The sequence below is a fragment of the Urocitellus parryii genome, chromosome 10 (genome assembly GCF_045843805.1).
Source record: "Urocitellus parryii isolate mUroPar1 chromosome 10, mUroPar1.hap1, whole genome shotgun sequence".
Classification (NCBI taxonomy): domain Eukaryota; kingdom Metazoa; phylum Chordata; class Mammalia; order Rodentia; family Sciuridae; genus Urocitellus; species Urocitellus parryii.
This window is the reverse complement of record NC_135540.1, coordinates 112,400,291-112,424,553: the sequence shown is the minus strand read 5'-3', so window position 1 is coordinate 112,424,553 and position 24,263 is coordinate 112,400,291. Positions and strand designations below refer to the sequence as shown.

Below are 24,263 nucleotides of genomic sequence, written 5' to 3'. Positions count from 1 at the left end.
CTGCATGTATAAGTTTTTAACTACCTATCCACAGGGCCTTTTACAACCAGTGAGAAGTTTCTATGGACCTTAGAAGCAACTTTTGGCTTGTTTGAGTAGGAAGTGCTGGGGTTTGGGACACAGAGAGTGGTAGGGGGGTTTTGAGTGGGCATGTCCTTTGGCTCTATTCACTCCTTCCTCTGAAGTTGGGGACAAGGACAAGGAAAAGCCAGAGGGACTCAAAAAGGCAGCCTAAGCATCCCAGCATCACGGGGGAGCTCATTAGAAATGCAGGCTCTCAGGCCCCACTGCAGTTCCTATGAATCAAAATCTGTGATTTAACTAGATCCCTAGGTGATTCCATTACACTCTGCCCTAAGGGCCCTAGTCTAATCCCCTCTTTTTATAAATGAAGAGACTGAGGCTGGCTAATACCCAGGGCAGGAGGAGGGGCCCCGTTTGGCGCCAGATTCCCCCAGGTCTGAGAATATACGCCTATATTTCCTGGCACCTAGGTATACTCTAGTGGAAAATATGTGCTAGAGCAAATTTGAGAAGAAACATCTTTCAAATAACTCAGATTAACAGAGGCCTGGAATAAGAGATTTATGGCAAGGGACCCATGGAAGAGAATTCCACTAAGTTGCCTGCAAAGTAATTAAAGGAAAGTCAGTGATAACAAATCACCCCAGGTAAGAAGCTGAGGAAGGATTGAGGAACTTTTGTGTGTGTTGTTTGTTTCTGGGTCCAATGCAAGTGAGCCACAGGGGACTTCTATAGGCAAAGTGAACTGTCCCCCATTTTTTTTGTCCCGTTTGGCCTTTATTTGCTATATTATTGTTTTCCTACTCTTTCTGATGCCTCCATATTTTCCTCTTTTTCTTCTTTGCTTCTCCCTTAACTCAGATCACTCACTATGCTCTGAAGAACATACAACAGAGAGAAGTGAACAGAACATGATTTAAAAATACGGTCTAGTGCCTGTTGCATGACGTAATCGTACTGATTCCTGTTGATTTTAATAAAACATATTATGGGGCTGGAGGTGTAGCTCTGTGGTAGAGCTGGTACTTTGCATCTGTCAGGCCCTGGGTTCAATCCCCAGAACCATAAAAAGTTATGTAATTTTTACTTATACATAAAATAGAATTGTATTTTTATACCAGTCCCTTCACCCAGCTACAATTATCAACATGTTGCCAGCTGTGTTCCAGTTTCATCTCTCCTGTCTTCCCATCTCCATTTCTCTCCTCTTTTTTATTTTCTGCCTTTCCTACCTCCCTCCTTCTTTCTCCCTGTCCTTTCTCTTTCTTGCAGGTGTTTATTAAAGCAGATCCCAGACATCGTATCATTTAACTCATTTCCTACAGAATTTCCTGGAGCCAGGGCCACAAGAGAGCCCAGACTGGGTGAATGATCTCTTGTGATTGTATTCTTCACCAAAATATGGAATTCATGTCACCAAGATAAGGGAAAACATAACATTTCTCAAACCCCTAGGTGATATTCCAGAGAGTACAGATTTTATCGTCTGTCTCCAAGACCTTCCCCTGGAGTCTTACAGGGGGGTCTCTGAGCACTTTTTAATCTTCAAAGGGGAACAGAATAACAGAAATTTGCATGTTTGTAAGCCTGAAAAAAGGTATATTCTCTTACTTTTGGCAAAGCATATTCTTAGAGCAGCATTTTTGAAGTTCAGATTTGTCAATGCAAAGTTTGAAGAGAGCTTTTATGACGAGGAACCAAGCTCATATTTTCCCTTGTGGCAACTCCCTGAGTGGATTAGTGTAATGGTTTTAGAGAGGCTTTGAATCTGCAGCTAGATGTGAAAGCACAATACACAGATGTTTTAATGTTCACACATGTCAGATCTATGAAGTGCCAAGTAATTTGGAGGCTTGGTTATTTTCATTAGTAAATATCATCCAACTAAATTTGGGTGAAATGCCCTCTAAATAAGTCAAATAGACAGGGGCTTTGAATGAGGAAATTAATTATAGCTGGTGTCCTAAGGAAAAGAATCCCACTGTGGCATAGAGAATGTAATTAATGGGAGGTAAGCGCCAACAAATCACTCCTTAAAATATTAATGCTATCAAAGAACAGCTGGATAATGAGAGAAACCTGACCCTTGGGGGACTTGCTGAAGTTGCTATTGCTGTTGTACAACTTCATGAGGTTGCAATGTAATAAAAGTCCTCTAAAGTTTAAGAAAAAGAATATGAAGAGGTGTGGTGCTGGGAAAGTTATTAGCAGTGAACGTGTCTTTGAGTTTTATCATTTTATAAGGGTCATTACCCCTCACCTCTGCTGTGGTTGTGAATGACTTTTCCTTTAATTATTCAGAATATAACAACAATCCAACCAACATTCCAAAAAAAAAAAAAAAAAAAAAAACCAAAACAGATTTTTAAAAAGCCAACTTTAACCCTGGAAAGAACATTTCTATGTATGTGTAAATAAAAACCCAGAACCTAAGAAATTTCTGCAAAGCAATTTCCCATATGCTTAAATTAAGTTGTTCAACTAAACCAAGCAAAACTTTCTCATTACTTGCCTAGGCTTAATTTGGTTTTACTTAATAGCTTATTATTGTCCTAAGATATGTCTTTTTCAAAGGGTGCAATAGTGTTAAATATTTACATGGTTCTACTTAACGTGTAGAATGATAGGCAATTGTTTTTATAGCCTTATAATTAAGTGATAATCTCAAGATTTAAGGTTAGAAATCAGAAGTCATTCTTTACCTGGAATACAATTTAGATTTTTTTTCTAAGAAATCATTTTATTTAAGGTTAAACAAAAAGGTTTCACTAGGATCGACTCGGGGCTGTCAGGAAGCTGCGGGAGTAATAAATATTTCGGACTCTACACTTGTATTGCTGGTGCCTTTTGCATACTGCGTTCCTTTTGTTTCACTCAACTTGCCAACATTTAAATCAGTGGCACGAGTATTCAGTGTGTTTAACAAATATGTGGAGATACGACGAAGATACCCCGCACCTACCAATAAACGACGAGAGGAAGTTCAGGATGCAGTAAAAAGAAATTCTTGACTTGAGCCCAGATTTCACAGAACTCCAGTTTCACAAGGCACTTAGGCCGCTAAAGGAGCAGTGCCCCTGGAAATAGCACACAGGGGACACATCATTTAAATAAATGTGTTTCTTTGCCCGAACAGAAGTTCAGATCTGCTCAATTATCATTAATTTTGTCCTTTTATTTCCTTTGCGGGCGTGAACTGAGAAGTCGTGCTCTTTGAGGTTTTGCGAGTTGGCCTCAGCTCGGTGGAGCGGACCGGTGATTCTTCACCCTGCGGCGCCTGGCTTAGAGGTGGGGGAAAGGGCGAGAGTGTGTCGATGTATGAAAAAGCGGAGGCGGAGGTGGAAAAAGTTCGGTGCACAAGTCGACTGCCACTAAAAATGTCATCGGTACCGAACCCTTAGAATCAGTGTACCAGGACGAACCCGGGTCTGAGCAACAGAAGACAGATGACTCGACAAACTTTAGTCACCACGCTCACCACGTTTATTTATCATTTATTTCTTATTAAATCGATAAGAAGTAAAATCAATACCTCCACTCGCGAGCCAACGCGCGTAGAGAGACGCAGGAACCCGGCAACCCTCAGCCTCATTCTGCCGAGTATTCCGAGCTATGCAAGAACTAGGGTGTAGGGGAGAGCGCCCGGTCCCTTCAGGTTTAGAGTTCAGTCCCCCGAGAGCGCGGTGGGCGGGGGTGGCTGCGGAGAGGCGGGGGATGGCGCGCGAACCAGAAAGTGCAGAGGACCGGCCGCTGTGATTAGCTCCGGCGGTGCGACCCCGGAGGGCGGACTCTCTCAACTCTCGCCTCCTCCTCCCTCTTCCTTTTTAAAGGACGCCTTGCAGGCAGAGCTGTCAGCAACCAGGAGGCCGTTTGTACTTGGCCGCGGCCCCGCTGTCTCCAGCTCCAGTGACAGACAGGGGCGGGGGTTGAGTAGCCACTTGTCCGGGGGACCCGCATGTGGGAAACCAATTCTCTTCCCTTCGGGCTCCGTTTAGGACCCGGCGACAACCACAAGTCGGGACACTGAGCAGCCCTGGAGTTGACAGCCCAGGACGCGATGGCTTGCGTGAGGAGTGGAGAGAGAGGTGGCCAGGGACTCGGTGCTCCCCTCCTTCCCAGAGCGCAATGATCTGGGCAAAGGGCGGCGGTAGCAGCCCCAACAGCAGCCTCGGCCGGCGCCTCCTGAGGGCTCTAGCCAATCTGCCCCCACGCACCATGCAGACCCCCTGCCTGCGGAGCCCGCAGCGCAGCCCCTGCTGCCTCCCCGGCCCCTGCTAACCCACGAGGGCGTAGCATTGATTGCGGGGACCTGCCGCACGCGTGGTGCCCGGGGTGAGGCGGAACCGCGGTGTGCTTGAGGCCCACGCTCAGCACTTCGCTTTCTCGCTTCGAGCCCCTCCTGCCCGCTCGGGGCGCCCAGCGGCGATGGGGGCGCTGGCGCTCTGCCTCCTATTAGGCTGGCTGCGCTGGGGCCCAGCGGGCGCCCAGCAGTCCGGGGAGTACTGCCACGGCTGGGTGGACGTGCAGGGCAACTACCACGAGGGTTTCCAGTGCCCGGAGGACTTCGACACGCTGGACGCCACTATCTGCTGTGGCTCCTGCGCGCTTCGTTACTGCTGTGCCGCAGCCGACGCCAGACTGGAGCAGGGAGGCTGCACCAACGACCGCGGTGAGCTGGAGCACCCGGGCATCACAGCGCGTAAGTGCCGGGCCGGGGCGGGGAGACCGTTCCACAGGCGCGTGAGTGTGTGCGCGCCAGGCCTCCCTGGGTCTGCAGGCAAAGTGGAAGCAGCAGGGTAGGGGATTCAGATTGGAGTGGGTGGTCGCGTATCAGGTAAGAGGGCCCTATTTGGTTGCAGTCCGGCTTCCCGCCATACGCAGTCTCCCAGTGTCGGCCCAAGAAAAGTTTGTAAGGGACAGAGAGAGTCGCAAGGGCTTGCACCTGGTGGCCCTGGGGATGACATCTGGAGCTCCCAAGAAAAGGGCCTTTTAGGCGGTTTTTTTTTTAACGGGGCGCCCCGGCGCCCCAACGCGCTCCATAGTCACTTCAGGAGCTTTGGGAAGTTCCGTTGGCCGGGGAGCGCGACTCTCGTCAGGCGCTCATCTGTGGCTCCGTAGGGGTAAGAAACTTCAGCCATTCCTTTTTTAAAATTTATTCTTTTTTACCAACCCCCTCAGCCCCCTTTTATCCTTTGGTAGCGTTTCTAAGCCCATGCCCCATTCTCCCGACTTCCTTTCATTTCTCTGCATCGTATTACCCTCCCAGGCCCACCCCTATTGTCATGCCTTTCAGAAATACCCAGGTCTTCTAGGTGGAGATTTAGAAAACAGGGTCGCTGGGGGCTTGCCCGCCCCCTATTCTCACGTCGGAAAACACGGGTCGAATTTCCGCTCACTTCAGAGCAGAATAAATCACGACCCCAGCAGAGGAAATTTACACCTTGGAAAAAAGTTTTCCACCTGAATCAGAACATCAGGGAAAACTTTTAGAGCTCCAGGCGATGGTTTTATGGCCCGGAAACCGGAGAAGCAGGCGGAGCTGAGAGTGGTGACTCCCCAGGACTCCTGACTAAGACCAGAAGCCGTCAAGGGAAGGTCCTAGGGAAAGTCTGGGAGAAGCTGGAGAGTTCTTTAACAGTGCCTGGGTCCCCAGTCCCCCAAACAGATGACCAGAGGAAAGGGAAGCCTGCTCTCCTTTCAGTATTCCGTCAGACTCTCCTGGGATTTAACTTGGGAGTGGGTGTCAAATTTTCCCATCTAGATATGGGAAGCAGTTCCTGGAGAAAAAGAAGTGGAAGGTAGGGAACTCTAGGCAGTTCTGGCATGTTAGCAAAATATAGACTTTGGCTTCCCTCCACTTGCCCTGGGAAACAGGTTTCGCTCAGCAGGGATTCCTATCTGGCTGCTCTGGTGCCAGAGGACAGCAGGGAAGAGCACTGATCAATCTCCCTACCTACGGGAGTCTGAGATCAGGCATACCCTTGATGGGTGGAAATGCCGTTACTTTCCAGTAGTGCAACCTGGGGCAAATTACTTAACAGCTCTGGGCTTATTCCCAATTTTAAAATAGGCATATTGTTCTCAAAGGAGTTAGTCTGCTGATTAAAGGAGTGTATATGAATGCTTATCACAGTGATCAGAAAGTGATATTCACCTTCACTGTGTACCTTCCACACCAGTGCTGTTAACATGGGAGAAGGAGGGTCACTGAAAGGTGTTTGATGATTATCTGCCAGTCACTGACTGTGACTGTGGGAAGTAAAGAACTGATAGATTTCCACATCAGAGCTTGCACATCCCACAGAGTCTTCATGAGCCTTGAATCAGGAAAAGTAAGCCAGGCACACAGTAGAGCCTTAGTCAAAGACTTTCTGTCTTCTACATCTGAATTGTAGGCTGCATCCCAGTGTGGTTCTGTTAGACAGGAGAGAGACCTGGAAAACTGTCTGTCCTGTAGAGGGAGAAGGAAACTGGAATTTGCTCTGTTTGATGGTTGCTCTTACAGAAAGTCCGGGTTGCATCCAGATCTATCAACAGTTCACCTTGACCTTCCCAGAGTTTGGGCAGGAATGAAAAGAGATGTGGCAGGTGGACTAGGTATCCCAAATCACTTTTGAATAGAAGCAGTCAGAGCTGACAATTTGTGATGCAAGAGGAGACATAGTAAATTGGGGCCCACTATGGACTTCTTTATGCTGCTATTTCTGGTGTTTCATAGATCCCAGGGGTCTCATTTAACAGGTTGGATTCTCTTTGCTTAGATTGTAGATTCTTGGGAAGGAGATGGGTTGTCAGACTAAGAGATGGATTAAAGTCCTAAGTCTCCCACCATGATACTACTAAAACCTGGATTTAAACCCAGTTATAGTGACCATCAAAAATCACCCTTGCCCTCCATTGTGTGTACTGGAGAATAGATTCTGTTGTTTTCTGACTTCCAGATGTGCAATACTATGGCTAATTGCTAACAGAGGCTATACTATCAGTTTGCTTCCTCCCTTCAAGGAGTAGCAAGAACATATTGTCATTACAGTTTGCACTTTGGAGGTTACCAGTAATAACTCTGGAAAATTGAGCTTGCAGTAGTGGTAATAGTGACCTCTTGCCTCCCACCCCTAAGCTGCCCAAGCACAGTTTCAAGCTTAAGAACCTCTTATCTGAGCATCCGTGTATGTTTGTTTTTGCCTTTTAGAGCCCGTGTATGTCCCTTTCCTGATCGTCGGCTCCATCTTCATTGCATTCATCATCCTGGGCTCTTTAGTGGCTATTTATTGTTGCACCTGTTTAAGACCCAAGGAGCCCTCGCAGCAGCCCATCCGCTTCTCACTCCGCAGCTATCAGACAGAGACCTTGCCCATGATCTTGACCTCCACAAACCTCAGGGCACCTTCTAGGCAGTCCAGCACAGCCACCAGCTCCAGCTCCACGGGTGGCTCCATCCGTAGGTTCTCCTTCGCCAGGGCTGAACCTAGCTGCCTTGTGCCTTCACCACCCCCACCTTACACTACCGGCCATCCAATCCACCTGACCCAACCGTCAGGTTTCCTGGTGTCACCCCAATATTTTGCCTACCCACTTCAACAGGAGCCCCCACTGCCTGGGAAGAGCTGTCCAGACTTCAGTTCCAGTTGACAGGTCATGGCCAAGAACCCACCACAGTAAAATGGCAGACAGATGGCACACTGCTGTCATTGCCACACTCATTTCTGAGGACTTTTACCTGGTATACTTGTCCTGGAAGAGAGTGTTGGGAAAATACAGCTCCTTCTAGTCTTAAGGTTCCTGGGTCTAATCGCAGAAGGTCTGGATTTGCAAACCTGATGACCATTGCATTTCAATATATGCTCCTTTTATTCAAAATATGTAGCAGTTTGACTTTAAAGTTGCAAACTCGCTGAAAATATTTCACTGGGTAACTCAGCTATACTGCCTAGAAAATGACTACATGTTCTTTTTTCATATGCTTATCGAGTTGTAATACAAATGCATACGTGAATAAGGAAGGAAAAAGACCTAATTGTAATTATCAAAGGTTCACTTAAAAATTAACTATTAAGTGAATTGAGGGGGCAGTGAACCATCTATTTATGATTTGGGGAATAACCATATCATGAATAATATTAGCATGATGAGAACATTTACTTCTTAAATTAATAACTAAATTTTGTTTATAGTGAGTTCTTTTCAGAATACAAGGTTTCAGTAACCACATGAAGAGTTTAAAGTTTTAAATACATAGACGTTCATTGTAACACGGATTCTGCGTAAAATCGCTTCCCCCTCCCACCGAGGGAATATTTATTGCAGACTTTTTGTTCAGCAACATTTAGTGTTTAAATGAAAGTTGGACAATTGAGTCTTAAAACCTGTATTTGTAAAATGAGTTATGTATAAATGTAAAGATTTGTAATTTAATGTATTTACCACATTGACGATACTAATTATTTAGTAGTCACACTGTAATTTTTATGTTAATAACAACTGTGGAATTCAAAGTTTAGCTATTGCTATAATCCTCCCTAATGTTATGTATCTCAAGTGCCACCGAATTCCATGTCTGATGACTACGTATTTGGGTATATATGCTGCTGGGTTAGAATAAATAAAGTATGTTTTCATGAACTCTGTCTGAAATATTAAATGAAAGTTCTTCATTTTATCTCCTTAGTGATAATTCTTTGCTTTTCAATAAAAGGAAATGCCTTTACTTAACACATAGCTCATATTTTAAAATTAAAAGAAATATCTGTATCAGGGCTTGTGAAAACCACAAAGAAGGTAGATTTTTATAGCCATCTTAGACTATGGGCTGCTTGCAGCCCTTAGATGTGTCATTTGGCCTATGAGAGTTTAAAAATCTGGACATTCTCCTAAGGATCTGCATTTCTGGCTTCTAATGACATATAGAAGATGTGGCACCGTGAGTCCTATGCTGCCGTGGGGTCCAGCAGCCCTCTCAGACAGGACGCCTGCCTGGTCTCACCTACCTGGACTTGTTCCTGCTCCTTTAGTTATTTGTTCTCTCCTGCTGGCATGTTTATACTAACACATAGCACCCTCAGTATTCCTTTTCAAAACTAGAGAGAGGTAGAATTCTGACCTAGAGTTGAGCAGCCTGCCTTTTTGTTTTTCTGTTGAGGAAACCAGTTCAAAGACTTTTGCTCTTGCCCAGTCCAGTGGTAGAGGAGTGCTGTTTCTCCCATATTTAGAAGTGGCGAGACTTCCAGACATCCCAGATTTTTCAAAATAATTTAAAGAAACAGCTGAATGCAAAAGGAAAAACATTTGTGAGCATGCTTTAGAGCATGCTCCTGTATCATTTAATTAATATTTGCTGCTCCTTTTATAGATTATTTTTTTGGAGGGGGGTGCTAGGGATTGAACTCAAGGGCATTCGACCACAGAGCAACATTACCATTCCTATTTTGTATTTTATTTACAGACTGGGTCTCACTGAGTTGCTTAGTGTATCAATCACCATTGCTGATGACTGACTTTGAACTTGGGATCCTCCTGGCTCAGCCTCCTGAGCCGCTGGGATTACAGGTGTGCACCACTGTGCCTGGCTTCCTTTTATAGTTTTAAGTTAACCTTATTGATTTGTCATTATGAGCCAAGCACTCTGCTATACACTTACATATGTTTACTCACTCCATCCTCCAAACAACCTCAACAAGGAGGATGTATACTTCCTATTTTATAAGAATTCTTATTTTACAGATTTGGTAACAGAGGCATGCAGTAACTTGCCCAGAGTCCCACCCACAGCTAGTCAGTACTGGAGTTGGTATGAAAAAACAGATTCAAACATCAGGGGTACCTGCTTTGAGATGTTGATGCTTCTAGGTACAAAATACAATGGAGATTTCGAAGGCATGAGGACTGGCCTCTAGGGTGGTGATTCTCAACCTCACTGAACTCAATGGATTTTCCTTAGAACAAATATTTTATGACATTACTTTCACTGTTTGAGAATGAAATTCATAGAGAATATAACTCACAATACCCATAATTAAAAAAAAATCAATGCAATGTCCTGATGGTAAATAGAAAGGAGAAAGAAAAGGATGTTAACTTATTATGAAGTATAACAACTTGGACAGACTTCACAAAGGACTCAGATAATAATCCCTTATACAGTATCACAGTGTTGTAACAGCTCCAATTACAGGTGGATGCAGGTTTATTAGACTGGCAACTTAAAGCAGTTGCACTATAGCTATTAATGTGAATTCTTCAAACAAAGCAAAGTTTGATTTTCCTTTGATTTGTACTGTAGTTGTATAGCTGGAAAATTCAATCTAAAATGAAGGTAGTGCAAAAAGTACTTTGTCCACAGGCAGAGTGGGATTGCGTTTTCCACTGATGGGAATGGTGGGACATTTCAAAGTCATGCTGATGGATAATAAGTCTTTATTGTGCAGACTGCCCTATGCCTTGTATAGGATCTCTGTTATAACAAAGTTCCTTACAATGAAAGCCAGGAGCATACCCACCACCACCCCAAACATTCTTCACCAAAGACCCCCTCTCCCCCAACACACCATTCCACAGTGTCCTCTGGAGACTGCTCCTTCTGAGGACTATCTTGTTCACCAGGTTTCTCTAGTGGTTGTGCTTTTATTTGCCACTCCTTTGGAGAGCAGTTGATGTCCATCAGTGGCACAAAGGCTAAGGAATTCATAGTGAGCTTGTATCTGTAATTTTGCCTGCCTTAGCAGGATGCCCCAATCAATCAATCAAGTTAACTGGCCATAAATTGTTTAAAATTAGGGAGATATTGTGTACCTCATTAATATGGTATTCATTTTTCCTTCCATATTTTTAATGGTGCATTATAGTTGTACATAATGGTGGGATTTGTTGTTACATAGTCATACACACACAATAGAACAATATAATTAAACCAGTATCATTCCCCAGTATTTCCCCTTTCTCTTCTGTCTTCCCTTCCCCTGGTCCCTCTGCTGATCTCCCTTAGATTTTCATGAGCTCTGCCCCCACACCTCTGCCACCTTTTTCATTTTTCTCTCTAGCTTCCATGAGAGAAAACATACCATCTTTGATTTTCTGAATTTGGCTTATTTTGCTTAACATTTGAAATTTCCAAGGACATGCTCCCCACCATCTGCCACTACCACAAAATCCAGTGGAAATTTGTTTGAAGCTTTCATTGCTATCACAAAGAATTTGAGTACAATCTCCTAAAACCATGATTATTGGGAAAAATAGAATTCTATTCTGAAAAGTAGTTAGTTATGCCAGTAATGGGAAATCACTTATTAAGCATCATGTATGTCCCAAATGCTTCATGAACTGTATCTTTTCATATGAAGTGTGGACTGTTACCAGGCCTATCTTAGAGACAAAGAAATCAAGGCAGGACAGTTAAATACCATGTCCAAGGACACATAGACAATAATAGTAGAGCCAAGATTTGAATGTAGGTGTTCTGCTTAGCAATTGCATATTCTTTGTGACATTGGTCTTTGACGGCCTAATTTTCTCAGGAAAAATAATCCAACCTCCTTTTCAGAAAATCGACTTTGGGAAAAAATGATTATGTAATTCATACATATCCTGGGGTTGTAATAGAGTTTGTGCCACAATAAGAAAATGTGTACCAAAAACATGAAAAGATATATCCTATGATACACATTTCTCCCATTACATGTCAGAAACTTAGGACTTCAGAGGGGAGTTAAGCATGGATTCTGAGCCAGCGTCTGGGTTATAGCTTTCTGGCTTTGTTACTTAAGTACTGACTTTGTGCCCCTGCTGTTTCCTCATTTGTAAATCAGGGATATTAATAGTACCTTTTTGCTCAGGGTTGCCTTAATAAGCAGTTAAGAGACTATCTCAAATTATTTGCATTCTAGCAGGGAGGGGCTTTTAGTAAGTTAATGATAAATCACAGAGAAAATAACACAGAATAAAAATGAAAGACTGAATACTGTGGGAAGGCAGACATCATTCTTGATGAGGGGCAGGGAGCAGAGAAAATGACCCATTTTTGATAGAGCTAGTCCTTGATAACCCATGGTCCCTTTTGACATCTGGCTAACTTCCTGTTACTGCCAAGGCCTCCGCCATGGTGGGAAATCCTAATTGGCATTGGTCAGCTTTTTATTACTAGAATGAAATATCTGTGTAAAATTAAAAGCTTTACCTTGGCTCTCAGTTTTGGAGGTTTCAGTCCATGATAAGTCACCCTATGGCTTTGGGCACATCATGGTAGAAATGTGTGTCACGGCAAAACTGCTTACACCATGAGCCGGAGAGCAAAGCAAGAATGAAGGAGGGCCCGGGTTGCCCAACCCCCTCTGAAAGGATGTCCCCAATGATCTAAGAGCCTCTCATTAGGCCCCACCTCCTAGAGTTTCCACCACCTTCCAACATCACCACTCTGAGGACCAAGCCTTCAACACAAGAGCCTTTGGGGACATTCAAGATCCAAACTATAGCATGGGCCATTTATCCTGTGCTTCAGAAAACATATTTAACACAGTAAATTTGTTTTAAAATTTATTATTCATTTTAAAGTCAATATGCTTTTGTTGTCCCAATGAACAGATTTTTCCTCTTATTTTTCTCATATTTACTCTTAATTGATGTTATTATGAGCTACTTCTGCTGGAGAATTTCTCAGATTGAGATGAATCTGTGGGAAATGTTTTAAAATGAGAAGGTCATCCAAAAAGCTTTCTGAAAGTGTATATAAACACAACTAAGAATTTGGTCCATTTCATTGGGTTGGGCTGTTTACTTTTGCATAATATAAAAAGTTTATTTAGCATATGTTCAGGAAAAGTAAGAGTTAACAGGCATGTTAAGCGATTAAAGGAACAAACTTAACATTTTTATATGTGTGTGGCTATTTTAAGATTGTAATTAAATGTTCATTGTTAATGAAATTATTCTGATAGGGAATTCTTTTTTTTTCTTTTTTATTGTTGTTTTAATTAGTTACGATAGGGAATTCTTTGACTTGCAAGTTACACAATTTATACTTGAGAGTGATAGACTGAATGTAAAGAAGTATTTCATGTTTTCTAACAATTTTTGATTAGTGGCTTGTGAAATTATCCAGGTGAGGACGACATTTCTTCATTAAAGTGAGGTGGCTGTGTGTGACTGAAACGGAAGCTTTAGGTGAGAAATGCCATAAGCAAAACAAAACAAACTTTAAGTGGGGTGATGTATTGGATTTATGGGAATATATTTCAAATTTGCTGTTTCCTTTATGGTAGGTAAAGGTATCTTAAACGAACCAGTCAGTATAAACACAGCTTGTTTTAAGGGGAATGGTACTGAATATGAACATTATATGATACAATTCATGATAACTTTTCCAGAAATTGTATCTTTGTCTGTACACCCACACCCAATTGTCCCTGGAAAGACTGTGAAGAGGACCAGGGAGCCCAAACAGCTAAACACTTGTGGCCTCAGTCTAAAAAAATCAGCGGCTCATCAAATTGCTACTCCGGGTGCCCCTCTGTGAACTAATCCTATTCCAGCAAATTACTGATTTGAATTGAAACCTCATTGATTTGGCTTTTACAAAAGGAGTCTTTATTTATTTATTTTTTTTGGTGCTGGGGATTAGAACCCAGAGCCTTGTGTATACGAGGCAAGGACTCTACCAACTGAGCTATATCCCCAGCCCAAGAAAGCTTATTTTTCATAAGCTGTTGTTCTTATTTCTGGTATTTTCCTGCACTTTTGGTTATATGTTCAATTTTATCACTTTTTGGTTACCTCCTTCAAATGTTATTGGTGAAAGTTGGCCACTTTCTCATGCACTAGAAAATAAAAATCAGTTTAGAAAACCTAAGAAATTCATCCAACAGGAAAGAATGGAGACATGAATTAGCTGTTCACTTGCAAGTTGATTTAAATATGTAATGGGGACAATCCTGGGAGGCTTTCTGACTGAAGACAAAATCCCTCTTACCAAATTGGCGTTAATATACTTCATCTCATGTTTCACTTAGTTGGATTAAAATGAAGGGATATTCTGTATACCACGGGGGGTTGTAGACAAAATATATTAAAATGCTATTAAATGGATATACCTCCTCAGACTAGTTGCTGGGATTTGAAGAATTTATAAAGGGATATAAATCTAAAACTAGCAAACAAAACTTCTACAACTTTCTTTATGTAATGGTAAAGTTTATTTCATTTTGAATAACAATTAGAGGACAAAATGTTTAAAATTTGCAGTTTAAAACATGCACATTCACAAAAGGCCAAAGACACGTAACACTGCATAGAAATGAATATTACTCAACTTTAATAACTATTTATAAAACACAGTGCATTTTACATCAAGATAAACAAACCTGAGAAAACTACTATAATCACAAAATCGACACTCCTCACTCATGCAGCTTTACGATTTCTACAGCAGTTTCAGCAGGAATGGTTTCTTATGGAGCTGAAAATACTACTTTATCTTTAATGCAAACTGCAGTTTTCCATAGCTGCCTTCCAAGGCTGCCTTTTTTTTTTACTTAATAAACCTAAAAATGTGAAAAATGAAGCTTGAAGTAGTTAAACAACAAACAGTATTTACTACATCTATGGCTTCTATTCTAGAACCATGAAACATAAAAATAGATATTTTTAATAATCTGCCCACATCTTTGCAAGGGCAGACTTACCTATGGAAAGTTGTTGTTGATTCAAAATAAGCAAATGTGAAATCTAGTTTTTTTCCTATTTAAGGGAAATTTATTTGCTGAGAACTTCTGTGAGCTTTATTAAGAAAAGTTCTCAGAGGCAAGTTAAACAAAAGAATCAATTAAATTCGTTCAAATTTGTTTGTAAAATTTATTTATTTATTTAAAATGTTGTATGGAGGACCAATTAATGTGTCCACTGAATATTAAATTTCAGGATTTGATAAGGGCAGAAATAAACATTAGGTTTATAGCAATAGCCATGCACTGGCCTAGATCACTTTAAATATTAATTCATGCAAACCATAAAGCTATCAAAAACACAGCTGCTCTCATACGGAAAATAAATCAAGATGAAAAATGGAAAACATTTATTTCCTTTCCTTCAAAATTTAGCTTACATTCCATTTTAATAGCTGTTGAAGGTTAATTAAAATGCAGCAAAGTATAACTAAGTTTCACAAGGGACCTCAGTTATTTTAATGTGAGAAAAATCAGAGTATGGTATCTTTAAGAGGCATTATAGAAATGCTCATTATTAAAAAGCATTTATTAGGCACTGAACTGCATGATGTTACTGTCAGTAATTTCCAAAAAGAATTCCGTAGACCTGGTCATTGTGATGTGAATGGGCTGGGCATTTTCATGGTCAACTTTTGTGTAGATGTTTCTTTATAAGATTAAAGATTTATTTAATGAAATAAATTTTAAAACCAAGAACTACCTAAGGGCAACTGCATGAAAATAAACCTCGATGATTTGTAATACCTGTAATACTTATGACACTGTTATAAATAATTTATAAATTACAAACATACAATCTATTACTTTTTGACTAGCATTCATTTCCCGAAAGAACACTTTAAATGACAGGTTGTAAGTGCACACAATGTAGGACAAACTATCATGTGACTTTCCTACTGGATAGTTAGAAGGCTGAATTGAAAGATTAAAATATAAAATTTAATGATAGAATACGGACTGATTTCTATAATTCACCCCCTCCCCAGAAATTAAGAGGAATCACTGATTCCACTCACTGATTATACAACTCGTGTAAATGGCTCACCCTACTTAGCAGAATACACACGAACCTGACTCGCTTAGGAGAAAGTTTTCCAGTGAGTTAGCAACAGTGCTGGCACTGTCTCTCCAGAGCCTGGAGTGGAGGCGGGAGGACAGGAAGCACACTCATAATTTAAAATTTACTACATTCCTGAGAAACACTGTTTTCCTGCTAATAAATTCTACAATATAGCATCTTTCTGGGTGTGAGACACCGACAGATTTTTATATGTATATAAAAAACATTTAGAAATTCCATAATAATACCACTCTGTACTATCCAACATTAAAGAAGTACCTCCCAACTTTCCAATGCTAAAGGAGTGAGGATTTTCTACTACACACAGTATTTTCTGAATTGTAAACATTGTTAGCATTTGCCAGGGTCCCTACGAGGGACTTTGAAACTGAAGAGTACGTGTCCTTTGTTTCAGAATATACATGTTAAAAGTCACTTTGACTGGTTATTTTCATCCTAGTAAAACCGTGCGTCTTTTTACCAATTCAGGAAGGTTAAAGACTTGGGGGGAGTATTTTCTCTAATTTAAGTACTACTATAAAGTTACTGCAATTGCAATGCTGTATTTCAAGTTTTATCAAAATGGTCACTCCCTGCCTCCTATCCCTAACCCCACCCAATAAGCAAAGAGATTGACTTAACATCAATTATTCAAAAATAATCATGGGATGAAAAGGCATAAATTAGTCACATTTCAGATCTCGAAGGTGTATATTGATTAACCAGGAGTGTTCTTTTCATGTTGAAGAGCTCCACCAAAACAACCCATGTTTCAAGATAAAATTAAAATTTTCAATTTTCATGTTTCAGTTGGAAAATTCAATTCTATTCTAATGATTTGATTCTAAAATTTTGGAGAAGGGTGCCACTGATGAGGGGTGGGGCACAGGGAAACAGCTCTTCTCTGCAAGTGCTCTGGAGTATTTCTCTGGAGGGATGCTCTTCCTTCTTGCGGATTTTTGTGGTTTGGCCTCAACTACCACCCGGGGAGGCCCAGGAAGAGCCTCTTTGAATATCCATTTGACAGTTCAAGTCTGTGATTTCAGAATTTCAAAGATGGTCTTAAGACTCTACACCGGGGGTCTTGCTAGATGTTTTGATTCATGATTCTCTTAATCTGAATCCCCAAATGGGAAGGGTCTGAAAATTGAAGTGTGTAAACCCCCGTGTTTCCTTTAGGTGAGAACTGTGTGTATGTGTTATGACCTCTTATTTGTAGAAATGTACATACTGGTATCTGGCTGCACATACAGAGGAAGAAACAGTATACATGATAATTTTAAATCTTGATCCAGAAATAGGGGGAAAAATATGAAGTGATGAAACTCAGGGGACAGTTTGGGAAATCATCTGTCTTCTCAATTCTAGTGGATTTTCTTTGAAGTATTACCTATTTTGCTGGTAAGTCCACTTAAAGGCAAACAGGCTTTTGAATAAAAGGCAAAAAAGTTTGCTTCTATCTCTGAAATATATCTGAAAACTAGAATTCCTTTTTTTTTTCTTTTTAAATGAAAGCATTATTCTAAAAATAGTGTAGAAAACTGGTTGTGTTTTTTAAACAGCCCCTTCACCATTTATCGTTGGTAGCAAAATAGGCATTTTCAGGAGACATCATGGAAATGCTGAAAAAAATTAAGCTGAACATACATTTTAAAACACATTAAATGAACCCTATTCATGATGAAAATGTTCTTTGTAGCATTATGGGCTTGGGTAAAATAGGCATTTTTTAAAATGGGAAAAGTGTACTACTTATTTGTCCTAATAAGCAGTACATGACCAATTTTGGAAATGGCTTGATGAGTGAACTGTGAAATAATCAAGTCTTAAGGACAGAGACAGTCACCGTAACACCGTAACACACACACGTAAGTGAGCAGGCATCTCTAGTGGGAACAAATAGTGAGAACAAAACACATTACAAGAGCTGAGCCTATGCACATTACAGAAGCCCATGCATTGATCTGACACATTATTCCAAGTATCTTAACAGAAAGCTTTGGAAACCCCACATAAATGTGTAATAAGCATAATTTTCTTACAAGGGAAAACTTTAAGACAAAATGACATCACTCAATCTACAGCGGAAGCCAGACTTTTAGAAAAGTCTAAGGGATGATGAGACTATCAGAAATGACTGAGACATAAATAAAATTTTAAAAATCAGCATTGTAACGACAGTCACATTAGCACACGTGCCCTTTAACTTGAACAAAGAAACAACACAAATGACAAAGAAGCACTTGTAAGGCCGAAGGTGCAACATCACAGATTGGAGTAGCAAATGCCTTGAAATATTAATTTTTGCAAATCACTCTCACATTTGAAAAGTCAAGCATGCAGATCTTACAGCAGAACTGGAAGTCAACTTTCTCTTAAATTTCTGGGCAAATGACTACTGAATGAGAAATACACTTACTGAACTTCTTTGGCAAACATTTATCAAGACAATTTTTGACACAAACACTTATTAATGCCTTGTTTAGAAATGCTCAGTAAGGTGAGTCAGTTCCTTAAGAATGCTGGTTTGCTTCAGCATATCCTGAAATCTAGGTCTAGATATCAAGAGTACCTTTAGCTGAACACCATTTTTAGAGCTTCCAAATGGCTGGTTGCCTTGTGGTACAGCCAGTGAACTGATAGTGACAGACCCAGAGCAATGGTGTGAGAAGACCAACCTGCTCTTGGATTAAGAAAACACTCCGGCAAGACACGAGGTCATTTTTAATTTCTGTATACAAAGCCTTAGCGGACACTTTAAAAATCCGAGAAAGATGGTGTTACAGTGCAGCTACACAGCACTATGTCTGTAATGTACGTGGATCTGAAGGCCCATCAAGGAGATGAGCTCAGATCCACCTTTCCTCTCCATAGACCAGACTGGAATTGGTCAGCAGATTGCAGTGACGACCTTAGGTTGCAGTGGCTCTCTTTAGAGATGTAGCAGGGCCTGCCTCTCAGCCAGCCCCTCCCCATCACCACTCATCAGGCCTCTGTTTTGTGGTATCATAGGCTCTAATCACTTCAGACTGTGAAACGATTCCATTTTCATCTTGAGAGAAAGCATACCCATCTGTATGTTAAGGATAAAACAGAAATCATCATCATGAAGTTGCTGGAAATCACTGTTATTCTGAGTTTTGAGTACATATTGTCTAAGTTGAAGAACTAATGAATCCTCACCACCTTCAAAGGCACAAGACACTAATTTTTAATGTTTGGAAAAAGACACAGACTCAGCTGCAAAATGGAGAGTGGAATGACTAGGTTGCTCACGTAGTTTCTATGTCTTCTGCTCTGTGTTCAAGTGGGCAGGTGCCCTCAAATCCCCCTCAGCCCTTTGCTCTGCTTCTCAAGTCCACCCTCCCCACTTCTTTTTGTTTCCCCACTACTGGAGTGGGTGAGGGAATCTAGGGGAGCAGGTGCACACATTTCTAGATGGGTCAGGGGGGGTGAGAGTGATGGAAAAGCCATGTGCAGGAAGGGAGGGAGGCATGGTTAGCTTGATTTAATACTTCCACCATGTAAACAGGTCAAAACATCACATCGTTCTCCATAAATATATACAATTATTTGTTCATTAAAAAAAATGGCAGAGGAGAGAAACACAAATAGCTGCTGATGGTGGGAAAGTGGTTGCTTCCTATGGGTGACCTTCTCCTGGGCTCTTAGTGTCTATAAAAGAACTCACTTATGTCCCAACATGGTTGGAGGGAGCTTGGAGATAAGAAGTGACCCGTAAGGGGATTACATCTTTAGAAAAAGCCACCAGAAGTAAAATGAGCAAAAGCATTAAACATTTGAAAAAAAATATATATAAACATAAATCATATGTGGAAACAACATGAAACCAAAGATATATTACTAACTCAAATAAGTTCACTATGGAGCTTTATATATTAGATTCTCTTTTAGATCCTTGAAATGTTTAGAGAATTATTTCTTACAACTCTATTCATAAATATTTTTGAAGAGGAAAATATATGTTTCCTTGTGCTATATGAAAGCTGAAAAGCTCTAGCAAAGTTATTCAAGTAGAAAAGATAACAACAGAGAGGCAGCTTTTAGGAGTTAAGATTTATCTTACTGGTTCTTTTGAAGATTTAAGGAAACAAGGAATGTGGAAATATCCTTGTTTTTCTTTTAAGCAAAACAGAGAGATTTTAAAATGCTCCATTTATAAATAGTAAGATGGTTGTGATCCACGAGTGCTTGTTAATTATTTAGACAACATGTTGCAGATATGAAAAACTTGACTTAGGTGTTGATTTTAAATCGTTAAAGTCAAAATACTGCTCTGATAAATGCCAGGAGACAGTAATGGAAGAGAAAGAGAATTGATTTAAAGTAAATACTTACGGAGCAGGTTTTGTTGCAATGACTCCGAGCGGTACAAATTTACATGGTTCTTCTTAAAGACGTTCTTGAGCAGTTGTGCTCTTTCGGTGAGGCTGCGGGAACAGGTGCAAACGTGTGAAATGAATTATCAACTCAGCGGAGCCAGTGGGTCCCCCGGGAGCACCAGGGAAAGTGGACTCAAACAAAAGAGCACTCCAGCCCCACCATTCTTTTTACTCCATTTTCTCCAACAGCAAATGAGATTTCATGTCTTTGGAAAGACACTTATAAGGCTATTTTCCCCATAGCTAAGGAAGAGTTTTGTCTCTAATAAAAATCCAGTAAAAAGTGAGATTTCCTCAATCCTCTGTGTTCTATGAAGTCAAATGGAAATTCAGAACCGGTACAACATAGTCTTGTTAGTAGAAATCCTAAAATTATGCAAAGAACACATTTTACAGACTTTTTAATTAGAAGCATCCTAATTACCATTCTACTAGGGTTTAAAATGTATCTGAATTTCATCTTAAAATAGAAAAGTATTTTCGGAAAAAAATTATAGTAGGTTAAAGAACAAGGAAAAATATTTATTTTTCCATAAATGTTTAGAATGATATCTACAGATATAAATCTTGAAATCAAATTAGGCCACTTCTAAACCCACGCTGTGAAGATCATGCATCTGCCCCGCGTCACCACCCCAATGCACTTAAAACAGTGCCTCACATGATAGCAACTCAAATATTTGTGGAATAGATGAATTTGAGTAATTCTGAAATGTACTGAACAACATCATTAATCTTCCCATTCCTCTACTGGTTGACTTACTCAAAACTCTGCTTTGATATCAAAGGATGCAATAAGCACTACCAGTTATTCACATGTGTTAGAGCAAATGTTTATATGGTTTTGTTTTAATAACTGGATCTGACTCAGATGAAAAATTTCTATCTTGCTTTTCTCCCACTAAAAAAGCTTTAGTTAAGTCTCTTACAGCAATTTACATGAAATAATGTTGGTTCTGTTTTTACCAATTTTTTTGAGATGCTGAAATGGAATAATGCCCTATAAAGAATCTTCTACAAAGTGAATTCACTGTGTAAATGAATCACACATTCATTTAGGCAAAAACTGAAGGAAAAATATTTAGAAATGTTGACATCTGTAGTAATCTTCTACACATTTTTTTTAAAGTCTGGGGATATTAACTAATACTTATTAGACATATTTTATTGTCACTGGGAATTAGCTGCATTAAAACCAGAAAACGAATCTAAGACTCCAGTGGTTCTATAATCAGTTGCAAAACTTGTTCCTGTCAGTGACATAAACAGCTATAAAGAATGAGAAAGGGCCATTTGAACCAAGTCCCTTTTCTTACTCTACCCTTTAAATGCTCTAACATTACAGGCCCCTGGACTCTGAGGGATACTAAAATATGTAACTGCTCTGAGGAAGTGGGCTGGCTTAACAGCAGGAGGTCTTATTTTGTGAGCAGAGCTTTTGCGGATGGGGTGCCTAGCCATCTCTGGTGTTTGAGATGACTACAGAGGACTGGGGGATGGCAATGTATCATGATGCCATCTTCTTCTGCCCCAAATATACTTTTCAGGCTTCAGGCTGGAATTCCTAAATGCACTAGACCTTTAATACTATAACACTAAAGTGTTAATGAAGAAAGAAGAATTCTACCTTTCATGTTAATGGCAACTGAAACATATAAGATGATGTCATTTTTTGTTTTGTTTTTTTTTTTAGCACTAAAAAAGTCTTTCTTGTGAAAGTAGTACATTACTCAAGAAAAGCTTAGGCTTTGGAGTCTTATTTTGGTTTGATTCTGAGTCTGATCCTTATTATAGGTAAACCTTTCTCAGTCAGTCATCTCTTAGGTAACAGGGAGAGGACAATACGTAAAACAGGCAGACTGTGAGGGTTTAGGAACCTGTCAGCATAGTGACTGACCCTTAGGAAGCACTCAACAAATGCTTTATCCCCCCAGATCCTAAGGAATTTATTATAAAGAACAACTGGAACAGAGATCATCACAAAATGTACTTTGTTAGCTCAATGCAAGACGTCTATTGCCATACATGGGTTTTAATTTCTATAGCCTCATTCCATCTTTTTCTAAGGAAAAGACTGGGCTCTTATTGTTTTGCTTTGTCTTTCCCTAGCTACTTTGAACTTCTTGCTTTAGTTCTTGTAGAGAGAGAAGAGTCCCTCCTCCAGAATATAAATGCCATTCATAGGAGTTTGCTTCATAAATAAGAAGTGATAGGGAATTGCATTCCTCCAGCCCTATCCAAATATTAGGGAACTACTAGTCATTTCAGAATGTATGCAATTCTGTGTCACTAATATTTATAGGTACTGATACAACAACTACCAAGTCACATTATAAAAGGTACTGATCACATTAACATTAATAGATCTATTAAAAATTCAGTTTTTGTTGAACAGCTTAACAGTATGAGAAGATTAAAAAAAAAAAAAGAAAGAAAAGAAGATAACTTCTCACTAAAACCTCATCAATTCACATCTTGTACCTAGTAGTTTTACTCAATCTGTGGGGCCTTTCATTTACATACCAAGCTATGCAAATTCTAAGTTTGTTTGATGAAATTACAAAGCAACTACCATTTAAATATTGCTACTTTATTTCCAAACCCTGGAAAATGTTGCAACTTGGTTATTTGGTGGAGAAAAGTGAAAAGATACTACATTTGAATGTAATATTTTTCTTAGACACACTAAAAAAAAAAGTTAGTGCTTGTAAAAATCCATTGACATTTCTGGAATGTACTGGAATACACTGTTTTAAGGTAATTTAGGTGATATTTGAAGGGTGGTAAACTTGGCATTTGTCTATATATTGGCTAGGCAAGCTATTTTTGTTGACTCATTAAAATGAATCTCCAGAAATTTATTTATTGAATGTTTAAAGAACAGAATGTGACAGCTATCCTGTGCTAAGCAGGAGTGGTGGTGAGAAGATGAATGATTGTAACAGGCCTGGTCTCTGCCCTGGAAGAGATAACATTTCATCCTTCTGTCCCTTTTCTTTATAAATGCTGGGAAGAAACATTTCCTCTGATGAGAGTAGGATGAGGAAAAACATTTGACACATCCCTCTACCTTCAATCCCCTCCGGTATTTACATCATACTGACATAAAATTAAGTGTGAAATCGAGTAATACAATTTCTATTAGTTCTGAGGTGACAATAAAATTGCCTTTGGTTAAGATAAACAATACAAAGAGAGGCTGGGAGCGAGCCACCTCACTGTCCATGTGACCAATCGATCTGATGCTCCGCATCCCCTGTGCTCCTTTACGCTAAGGCTGTGGGGTCAGACAATGTGATGGGCAAATTGATGAGGACAGGCCTGAAGATCTTAGCATGAGCTTCTAGTTAGTGGACACTGGTGAGGCTATGCTGGTAATGTCTACGGCTAGAAAATCAAGAAAATCCAGAGTCTTATGACTATATCTGCCTGTCTGTAAAATGCAAGGCTTCACACACACTCCGATGATACTCTAGAATAGTTGCCCCATCTCCAACAGCACACAGTGTCTATAATCCCTCACTATAAACCTTAAGTTTTTGAATTCAATTTTTTTTTGGTTTGTTTCAGAAATGGTAAGATGTTACATCCATCCTATGAAAGTAATACTGAAGTGGGATCTGGAAGGCTCATTTTCCAAAAAAGTTAATATTTCTGTTATAGAGGTACAAACCTTTACACTGTAGAATAAACACTTCAAATGTCTTTATACTACTAATAGGACAAATGGCCCAGAGTTTTCTACCAAATGTTTATTAAAAATATGTAGAAAAGGAATGTTGGATCTCAAGAGTTTTAAAAAATTTTGGAAATGTAGAAGTTTCTGGTCCCTAATGTTGGAGCATGTTCATGTAATAGCTATCATGTGGCAGCTACTGCAAAGCACAGGGTTTCACCATTAGGAGCAATTTTCTCTTCCATAAACAAGAAGCCAGTGTTGGGCTTGTGGCACATGCCTGTAATCTCAGCAGCCTGGGAGGTTGTGGCAGGAGGATCATGAGTTCAAAGCTAGCCTCAGCAAAAGAGAGGCACTAAGCAACTCAGTGAGACCCTGTCTCTAAATAA

The 24,263-nt window shown here is 40.2% G+C and overlaps 2 protein-coding genes across 3 annotated transcripts in view; one reads left to right on the top strand and one right to left on the bottom strand.

Moving 5' to 3' along the window:
* Window positions 1–4,135: 4,135 nt before the first annotated feature.
* On the top strand, window positions 4,136–8,558 carry Shisa3 (shisa family member 3). The gene is made up of 2 exons (XM_026386667.2): window positions 4,136–4,723; window positions 7,217–8,558. Exons 1-2 carry the CDS (start codon window positions 4,450–4,452, stop codon window positions 7,654–7,656), a joined length of 714 nt encoding a protein of 237 aa, XP_026242452.1. The 5' UTR covers window positions 4,136–4,449; the 3' UTR covers window positions 7,657–8,558.
* Window positions 8,559–14,302: 5,744 nt separating this feature from the next.
* Window positions 14,303–24,263, bottom strand: part of Atp8a1 (ATPase phospholipid transporting 8A1) — a 214,804-nt gene continuing 204,843 nt past the window's right edge. For both annotated transcript variants that reach the window (XM_026386651.2, XM_077803452.1), the window contains 2 exons: window positions 20,155–20,246; window positions 14,303–18,868 (listed from right to left, as the gene is read on the bottom strand). In XM_026386651.2, coding sequence (XP_026242436.1) covers window positions 18,771–18,868; window positions 20,155–20,246 — 190 coding nt within the window. In that variant the 3' untranslated portion in view covers window positions 14,303–18,770. The remainder of the gene's footprint in view (window positions 18,869–20,154; window positions 20,247–24,263) is intronic.